Here is a 10,406-nt window from a genome sequence, read left to right as displayed (position 1 = left end):
TCTATGTTATTAAAATCTTTGTCAGTTAAAAGAACTCAAGATTTTACCTTCTTAAACTTTCCTTCAGTTTTTAGTTGAGGAGGAAACAACTTTCGTCTTTTTGTGCGGCTTTCTTTGAGCAAAAATATATCATTTGTCACCTTTGGTTGTATTTCACAAGGCTAACTGGTCAGACCTGTAGGTTCCGCGTGTAATCATGTAATAATTGAATTTCCGTACCAGGAACCGAAGGATCTTTCGAAGCCTAAAGAAGACAGAAATCAGCGAAGGATTACAGAACTCGCGATCGTTTGTCATTTTGAAAACATTGTTTTAGAATTGTGAAAAGCAAACTACTAAGCAAGAAAGTCCGGAAAATATTGCCAAAGTACAATTTGACAGGCATAACGCGCGATGTGTTTGACTGCGCCGAGCAAGTGAATTTCCGGTAACAAACGCGATCCAAAACAGCTTTCATTTGAACTCATCGTTGACCTACCAGTTGAGGCAACGGTTTCATTCTGCACGCTAGTGCCGTGAACTAACTAGTTCGTGAAATGAATGATCTATCGATGGACTGTATATCGAAATGGACACTTCTGCCAGTTTAAAATTCTTTCACCAAAGAGCGCACGTCTGGACGAACAACTAACGATTGCTTTTGCTGCGAATCCTTGCGGCTTCTGTCGTGAGTCTTTTGCGGTGATCGCCTTACGAACAAGTAACGATTGCTTTTGCTGCGAATCCCTGCGACTTCTGTCGTGAGTCTTTTGCGGTGATCGCCTGACGAACAAGTAACGATTGCTTTTGCTGCGAATCCTTGCGGCTTCTGTCGTGAGTCTTTTGCGGTGATCGCCTGACGAACAACCAACGATTGCTTTTGCTGCGAATCCCTGCGACTTCTGTCGTGAGTCTTTTGCGGTGATCGCCTGACGAACAACCAACGATTGCTTTTGCTGCGAATCCTTACGGCTTCTGTCGTGAGTCTTTTGCGGTGATCGCCTGACGAACAAGTAACGATTGCTTTTGCTGCGAATCCTTGCGGCTTCTGTCGTGAGTCTTTTGCGGTGATCGCCTGACGAACAACCAACGATTGCTTTTGCTGCTTTTGCTGTGTGGCTGTCAGTAGGTTTATTAGCGGAGCTCCTGCGCACCGAAGGCACGTATGCGGAGAGGAGATGAAATGTTCTGTGGCTGTCAGTAGATTTATACTAGCGGAGATCCTCCGCGCCAAGGCACGTATGCGGAGAACCATTACTTAGAAAATTTTGTAACCCATCGAGCTAAAAAACTTTGGCTGTCACGTGATGTTCGTACATCCGTCCGTCCGTCCGTTCGTACGTACGTATGCGTAACTGAGCCCTTGACCCGCGTCCTAAAAAAACATGATATTTCGGTCATAAATAAGCCGATGACCACTCTACAACAACAGTTCCCGGCCCCGAAATTTCGTCCTGCTCCGGAATCACAAACCAACGTTGTTTACAAAATTCCTTGCGCCGACTGTTCATGATGTTATATGGGTGAAACTGGCAGAGCGTTTAACACCCGAAGAAAAGAACACATAAGAAATATCAAAACAGCGGCTAAAGACTCCAAAATTGCGAACCATGCGTGGTCCCATGAACATTCTATTGCCTTTAACAACGCCTCCTTAATTGACAAAGGCAGTTTCCGAATAAGGAAAACATTAGAATCGTGGCATCCTCTGGTGACTCCAAATGCTGCCAACAATTCCTGTCCACTCCTTGGGCAATACAACATTCTTTTTACACACATTCATAATTAATTTACATAGTCCATTCTTTTTATTTTTTCTCATTTATATTCATATTTCGTCATTCATCTCTACCCGTCGAAGACTGTAGACCTAACAGTCGGAAGTTCGTATATCTACAAACATTTTTAGCCAGAGATCGTTTTTAAAATTTTTATTATGCCTAACCCTGGCTAGAGTCCTTGAATATTTCTACATATGCTTTTAAAGTTGTCGTGTGCTAAGAACTGTGGGTAAATGTACCAGTCGCCATCTATTTTTCTAAGGAGGATTGACACCTATCAAAAAAGGTATACGCCGACCAGTATAACGTGAACATATTGTGGGCTCATGTTTAGAGCTCATGGTGTTTAGCGCTGCCCAGGCAGACGATTTTTGATCCTCTCTGAACGAGTACTTAGAATCTTCTTGTTTATCTCTTTTCTTTGGTCAATAAGCGCCCATGATTCTTCTGTTATCCATGGCTTTCTTTTCTTCCTAGGACGGCCTAATACTTCATGTACTGTTTTCGTGTATGCTTCTTCCATTATATGAAACTCCTTTTCTATCTCGTCCTCCTCCTCTCCATCCGGTGACTCCTCTTCCAATGCCTGATATCTATTCTGCAAAGTGATCATAAAGGTTTCCAAAAGGTTCTTTTCTTTCAACTCAAAGCCGATTTCAACGGTCGTTATGTCGCGGATCAAACGACACGGAGCTCTTCCATAGTTTTATCGTTTCACTGGGGACACGAAGAGCCGCCTGGCGTCGCTCGCAGGGCTGCAATTGTGTGGCTAGAGGATTGAAATGAAAGATCAACCTTTGCCCTTGAATTCTGCGGTGGATTTGTGGCCGTGGGCACATTTTAGCCTGGGATTTTTGACTTCATTCGGCAGGCTGTTCCGACTGAGGTGTTTCGCCTTGTCCTCTCTTTATAAAGGGAATATCGGAATTCAAAAAAGTCACTTAAATCAAGTTCAATCGGTAAAATAACCACACCAGGAGCAAACGACACACGTATGGAACAAGGTAAGCCATTTTTATTGAGAATTTTCACTTTTAACTACCTCCAAGGATATCTTGTAGAAAATCCCATATAAACCCTTATAATTCGATGCCATATTGTGTTGCTTGTGTGGTTCATAGAGAGAGCTTGGGCTGCCTGTGGTGCACGTGTATTACAAACACACACCAATCTTATTGAGTTTACATATCAATTGCAACAGTGAAATGCACCAAATAAACAATGATTATGAATACAGAAAATTTTCAGGTACCTTTGTTTCATCTTTGATGACTTTCTGAGCAACTACAGTTACCGTCTGGATTGCCTAGTTCCCGTCTGAAGAGAAGTAAACAGTCAACTTGACACAGTTCGAGATGGTTGACGATGCACGAGGCATTGCTTTCGATATTTAAACGCCTCGCAAAACCATTTTTTGAAAAGATTTTGGTCCAAGAGTGTCGGCAATAATTATACTTAATTCCCAATGTTTTGAATATGCCAGACTTGGAGTGATGTCCTCAGAATGATGGAAATTTCATTCAAAATCCCCAAGTCATGATTACTTGCCACCGTAGCAAATGTGGCTTAGCTTAGCGACCACGCCTAAAAGTACTGGGCTCACTTCTCGCGCCTCTCACGAGGGCCACTCGCGAGAGTCTCGTGACTGTTTTCGCGAGCGACTTTCGCGAGCTAGTATGTCGGCCAATCTGAACAGGGGCGGATCCAGGATTTTTCTTAGGAGGGGGTACACCACTAAGGAACGGCGTGACTGACTGGTGAGGTAAACAAATTTTAAAAGCGAATACGAAGAAGGCTTCATCTCAGGAAGGGTGCGCACCCCCTGCACCCTCCCCCTAGATCCGCCCCTGTTGAATGTCGTTCTCATATTTTCCCCTGGAAATTGTACTAATTTTATTACTGACTTGGGGGTAATTTCCGGTGTGGTAAATATAAGACCCTGGCATTCTGATTGGTTGAGAAACTCAGTTTACTGGAACAGTAAGAAATGTGACAAACATGACAAAAAGAACGCATGTTGCAAAACAAAAATTCATTTAACTTGACGTTTCGAATGTTTCGACATACATCTTCAGACCGTTTAAAATAGAGGTAACAACTAAAACGCATTCTATTTAGCTGTTACTTCTATTCTAAACGTCACTTCTGAAGATCATGTCGAAACATACGAAACCTCAAGTTACATGAATTTTGTTTTCCAACAATTAACATGCGTTTTATTGTCATGTTATTGTCACCGCAGCTTCGTGTGTTATCTCTTATTAAGCTACCATGGCCTAAGAAAAAGAGTATTTACGATATTGGAACGATAATCAACTCTCGACTCTCGAGCGAGTTACCGTTCGGTTACCAAGCTAAGTCAAATGTGCCATGCCAGCAAGTTCACACGGCGGCTGGTTTTGAATGAAACTTCTGTATATCCTATTTATTCCGAAGACTTCATTTCAAGTACATCATCTTTGAAGCATTGAGAATCCAGGAAAACGAATTAGGGAAGCCTTGGAGCAATATCTTTTCAAGCTGTGATGAAAGCGTTGTTTGGGCAGCGCTTAACAAGAATGTCCAAAAACGTCAAGTTCATAAAATGCACGTTTTTAAAATGTTTATCACCGCTGTTTGTGTTATATCGTTACTTTCTATTTCGAGATATTTACCTCTGGAAGTTCTACTGAAAACATTATTCGCCTCAGGTACCGTCAACGTTGCTTGTTTTTGTTATCACCGATCAAACTCATGATCAAACTTCCCCTTTGGGTGGCCTATCAGCCCATAGCCTGTTCCAGGCTCTCGGACAATGGGGACAATCCAAAAAGCGGGCGGGCGATCGGGAAAGCGGACTGGCGACGAGCGGGATGACGAGCGGAACCCACCGACCGAGAGCCTGGAACAGGCTAATCAGCTCAGTTTTCAAACACACAGCAAACGTGTCTGGATTCTGCCGCTTGTATAAGTAGCCTTCCTGTTGAAAAATAGTTTCAAACATTACATATAGTATTTTATTTCAAGAGACGATTTCCTCTTGAATATGAGAGAAGAAGATGCCGGGTAGGCTAGATCCATGCGGTAATACCGAGAGGCCCTGAGTACGGATCCAGTAATCAACCCAGTTCCTCACGGCAGGCAACTAAATGAATGCCTGGAAGAGGCTACATGAAGAATTGACCGAATTCTCTGCAGTTTAGTGTATCGTGCCTGCTTCTGATTTTCATTTACACTGTTCAGGGATGTGATATGTGCCCTTTGGGCAGACTTTATTATTCATATTAAGCTTCAATCTTGAGGACAAAACACGCACCAACACGAAGATATCAACAGTCGCCATTGACATCATGACTACACAACCGTGGGGAACAATAACAAAACCTCCGTTCGAATTAGGCTACCAGAAGCTAAACGAAGACGAGATCGACTCCATGGTAGAACGTTTGAGCAGACCAAAGACGGCACCGAAGCAAGAGAAAAAACGACCGAGACCAGCGATCGAGAGGCGAGAACTATCAAAGGAAGAAATCAATGACGTCGTTGCTAGGTTAGCTCACAAAGAAACCAACTTGGAAAGAACACCTGATATTCGACGCGTTCATCGTTACGAAAAAGAATGGGGAGTCGTTCTTAATTCCTATGCGTGGAATGGATGCAACCATCAAGCTATACTTTGTGGAGAGGAGAGTCCATGAAACTGCTTTCAATTATAATACACAATTCAATAATGCGTGACTTCTTGTGACTGCGATGTAGTGTACTCGTCGTTTTAACAGAAAAAGTTACGAAGCTTTAAGAATTCCGTGTATATCTGAATTTCGTGTGCGTGTAGTGTTATAATCTCGGGTTATAATTATGTTAATTTTGTGCATTTCGCGTAAAATAGTGACGCGATTAGGATACGCAAACTAATACGATAATTTTTGTGTTGACTGACAAACAGCCTATGTCTGTTTTTCGCTCTAATTTCTTGTGTAACACTTTCAGCGTGTTTCAGACATAACTGAAAAGTATACGTAAAACGACTTTTAAAGTCGCACGTAAGCGAATGACAATATTCCGACACAAGAACAAACAGACTGGATTTACGCAAGAAACAAAATAACTACAATAAAGCTAAACAAAAACAGAATGAAAAGGTCATTTGGACCTGTCTGGGAGTTTTTGTTATGTAAATTACTAAAGTCTCTCGGCTTACCTTGTAATTCTACCGGATATCATTGTTTATTTTTTTCTACTGGCATGTGACGTGTGAGAGCTTTTATTGAAAACGAAAATTGGATTATCACTGAAAGAAGATGGCGAAGAAACCTTGGGGGACCATAACACATCCAAAAGAACGCGATCCCGACTTTCTCATGGGATACCAGAAATTATCGGGAGGTAAAATACGGCAGATGGTCGATCGACTGTACGTGCCTGACTGGAGTAATCGAAATGAACGGAAGCAGCCTTCAGTGGACAGAAGAAGCAAAGTAGAAGCGTCTGATATGGGTAGTGAAGAGATCGAGAAAATGGTGGATAGATTATCAAGAGACGGAGAGAAGAAAGCAACGGATTGCAATCGAACTGGGTCGATGAGAGACCAGGGTGTTGTGAACACTTACGCCTGGAAAGGTTGGAATTGAATGAGTTGGGTGAGTTGGGTGACCTTGGCGACCAGCCGAAAGGGAAAACTTAACTGCGTGATGTTACGAACGGAAGTTTATTTTCTTTGGAGATTGTCTGAAGACACAGGTTTGTTTTCGCTACTTCTCAAGGGTGCAACGTTGTGTGAAATGCGAGTTCTGTTATTTGTATGGGAATTCATTCGACGTTTAAAAAATATCAGTAACATTAATTCATTTCAGCAATATTACCGGCTTTGTAGTGTGTGAACGTAACCTGGGAGAAGATTCTACCACTTCAACATGAGGTGTCTCTAAACCTCATCGCGAATTTAATATGACTAGCGGGCTAGTATGGAGAACTAAACCGTCGATAAAAATTAAAAATAACAAAAACAACTCTCTTCATTTATCTGTCGAAGTGTTTAGCACTAATATACTAATTTGGGGCACTGAAATAAGCAAACAAATACTGTAAATTGAACAGAAACTTGTTAAAACTCCCAACTGGCGGGAGACTGACCAGTTGGCTATTTTGGCGGTAAAATGACCTGAGTGTTGTTAAAATGATCGAGTGGAAGTTTGCAGGAGAGCTAACAATAGAGAAATTTTCCTTTCTCATAGTAAGACCTTCCCAGACAGATGAGTGTTGAGAATAAAGAGTATCATCAGGTGGAATATATTATTTTCCTTGACGCGCACGCCATTAAATACCAGAGATAACCTTAAGATTGTCAAGTTTCTAAACGTAAACTTAATTTCCCTCTACTAGCATCGGTTACCATACATCTATTTGTTATAGCTACCAGTTAAGGGAGATTAATTATTTAAATGGAGCGTGGGGAACGGAAAAAAATAAATCATGGATAAGTTGTCTTTGGAACTAAACTAATCTCAGCTGAAACAAGATAAGAATAATGATCACAAGCAAAACCTAACATTTGAACCTGTTGGCATTTATTTTTGTGCATGTACCAGCTCTTTTTACACAGTGCTGTAATAAAGGCTTTCCCCATTTAGAATTTGTTCAATTCTAGTGTATATTTATAATATATTTTTCGATCAAATTCAAACTAAAATAACATTCCGTTATCTGCATAGAGGTGAAAATCAGAACAGTTGCTGTCCAGCTTTAAGAACGGGCCTGATTTATATTTTTTGTGCATCTACTATAAATTCAATTCCCTTTATATAATCTCGGGTTCTCATTAGATAATTACAGCTTCCATCGACTGGCAAATGATACGTAATAACTGAATTTTTGCACAGCACGCACTTAGAGCCGAAACACGTTATCCAAATGACAGCAAAAACGACACTAACAGTATTAATTTGTACAGGTTCTCGCAATATGAAAATTGGAGTTCTGCCGTCTAAAACATCCTGGCAATTTATACTTACCTTTGCAAAATTATAATTACATTTAGCTTATTAGTTGCAGCATGTTGTGGATGGTTTTGTTCTATTTTGTGTGTACAAATCTAATGTAACCCCAAAATAATAAAATTAAAGCAAAGCATTTGAAACTACGAGTTTCAATACTGAATGATTTTTTGCTCGTTTCGTAAACTGACGTCCGATTCCATTCAGTTCATCGTATATGATATCGCTTTAGCCCGTTTTCTATTCGTCACATCGGAAATGAGCCAGTCGTATACCTATATAGTTTTTTCTTTTTTCTACATGCAACTGATACAAGACAATTAACGTTTTATTATGCACCTGCAGGTCTTTGATCTGATCGTTAAAAATAGATAGGTTTTCCTTTTTGTTGGTACATTTTATTGTGTTTACGGAATGGGTATTGAAATCAATAACTGATCATTAGCGCAAATTGCGGTCAACACCGATATGATTCCACAACATAAAAAACAGCGTTCCATTTTCACCTGTTACGCATAACAAGATGACGTTTGCTTGCCAGGCATGCATGCTTCCTCAAGACTCCGTTTACTCTGAGATAGAAAATCTACACAGAAGACTTGACCAAACCAACGAGTTGCTACTTTATTCTTATGGAAGCCGAGAAAACGAGCTCCGTCGACGCGACAGGCTAGCGCAAAAACTTAAATCTATCGAGGACAGTGTGTTGGAAGGCGTTTATAAACATGGCAGAGCTAGATCAAGGATGAAAAAGCGAGAAAAATCGTCGAAAGGAGAAAACGTAAACTTTCGTTCCTTTGTAAAATGGAGAAAGCAACTATGGACTGTACTCGACGCTCTTGATGATGCCACGGAGTACCTTTCGTGCGTCAATACCAGGAGCGCTCGTCGAGCCATTAGCGAATTACAAGAACTTAAAGTCGACATCACGGCAAGTCTTATGGAGACAACTGACTGGATGTCGAGCGGCGAAGCTAAAAATCCTGCGAGAATGAACACTGCAGGCAGTTACCGTGATCTGCGATCTTCAGAAAGGAGCCTGGAGGTGATTCTGAAAGAGGCAGAGCATGTTAAACGTATTTCGCATTATTTGTCAGCTGATATGAAGTATGAGCTACAAGGACTGAAAAGCGAATGCGTTGCCATGGCGAAGGATTTGGTAGCGCTGAACCGAATTCTGGAAGAGCAAAAGCGCGAATTAGTTGAATGAGGCATTCATTCATGTTAAAGGGGCCAATTGCATGCAGAAAATAACTTCAAGTTGGGGGAGAAATTAGCCGTTATTTGCTTTAAGTACGTCCCTTGGAAGAAGTATTTAAAACGTCTCATCATAACCTAGATGCATAGTACACCTCTGACACAATATTATTGTATGGTATCCCTGGGTGAATTCGGTTAAGATCTCGCCAGCTCATCGCTCTAATAGTAAACCAAGAAACGGAGAAAAAAGTAGTGCTAGAATTAACGCAAGGTTCTTGCGCATGCATACACCAGGATTTTCCCTGTGGAATGAATTTCGAGGTTTACTGTTTGTAAATTCTTTATTTAGATCTGTTCTTCCTCCCTTTTTCTTTTACAAACAGTTTTTTTTTTTTTTGTATTTTCTTCTCACTGTTTCACCGTACGTTCTCAGTGGTTCTTTGAAGAAAGTGTTACAAGTACAATTTTCAAGTGTTACACCAGAAGGTAGCGAAATGAAAGTATGACTTATTATCGTAATTTTACGGTATACAGGTATGCTGTCTGTGATTAGAAAAGGTAGGGCTGCGACATCTTAAACAACGCATATGCTCCTACGGCGTCCAGCACCAGAGTGCAACCAATCTTGATAAAGCGGCAGACTCGAGCAGTTGTTGTATACCGCAGAGCGTTTGTTGTCGACGCTTCAGGCGTTTTTTTCCTCTGGCGGAGTCTCGTGATCGTCTTTGACCTCTATTCTTTTCAGCTTTTCTTGCATCTCTTTCATCTGTAAAAACAGCTTGGCTTGTATTTTCGCATCTTTCTTCACGATCTCTCTCTTAGCCTGGGCTCTCAGCTGGAGCCTTTTCACCTTCGCCTGTGCTTCCTTGCACATTTCTTCAACACCGTCAAGATCATCGAAGTACTTGTCGACGCGTCTCTCGAGTTCACCTAACTGTCTCTTCAGTTTGTCCGCAGTGCTCTCCTGTTTGTTCAGTGAATAAGATTCTGATTTCAGATGATCTTTAACAGCACCGGGATTCATTTTGTTCGTGTTTGTATTCGTAGAAAACGCTTTCTTCTGATCAATAAAATTGTAGCTAGCAATGCAAGTCGCTCTCAGAGCGTTTCCAACTTTGCTTAGGTTTCAAAACGTAAACCTACGTAACAATTGAATCTTGTTCTCATTAACAAAGCGCGCGCCTCTTGCGAACGGAGGCGCGCGCTTGGAGCATTACCTTTGTAACTCGTAGATTTATATAATAATTTCTACTTTCAGTCTTAATCGTATTTATAGTCATAAGAAATGTTTCAAAATAAATGTTGGAAAGTGATCACTAATTTGTGTTAACGGTATATATTTCATTTTACTTTGATCATTTTCTTTTAGGTTCCCCATGCAGAAAGCGCTGGTAAGGTACTAGAATTTGATACTACGCCCCGTCCACACCATGCCGAAGAAACTTAAAAACGGCGTTTTTACTCTGAAAACGCA

At 41.1% G+C, this 10,406-nt stretch overlaps 2 protein-coding genes across 2 annotated transcripts; both read left to right on the top strand.

The window, feature by feature from the left end:
* The first annotated feature begins 4,478 nt into the window (after nt 1–4,478).
* LOC145500289 (uncharacterized) lies at nt 4,479–5,437 on the top strand. Its single transcript, XM_081479787.1, has one exon. The coding sequence runs from the start codon at nt 5,090–5,092 to the stop codon at nt 5,435–5,437; it is 348 nt and encodes a 115-aa protein (XP_081335913.1). The 5' UTR covers nt 4,479–5,089.
* A 2,816-nt stretch (nt 5,438–8,253) lies between these two features.
* LOC145500279 (uncharacterized) lies at nt 8,254–8,945 on the top strand. The gene has a single exon (XM_081479780.1). The coding sequence runs from the start codon at nt 8,256–8,258 to the stop codon at nt 8,940–8,942; it is 687 nt and encodes a 228-aa protein (XP_081335906.1). The 5' UTR covers nt 8,254–8,255; the 3' UTR covers nt 8,943–8,945.
* The last annotated feature ends 1,461 nt before the right edge of the window (nt 8,946–10,406 follow it).

Source organism: Orbicella franksi, chromosome 1, assembly GCF_964199315.1.
Source record: "Orbicella franksi chromosome 1, jaOrbFran1.1, whole genome shotgun sequence".
Classification (NCBI taxonomy): Eukaryota; Metazoa; Cnidaria; class Anthozoa; order Scleractinia; family Merulinidae; genus Orbicella; species Orbicella franksi.
This window is presented reverse-complemented; position numbering and strand designations above follow the sequence as displayed.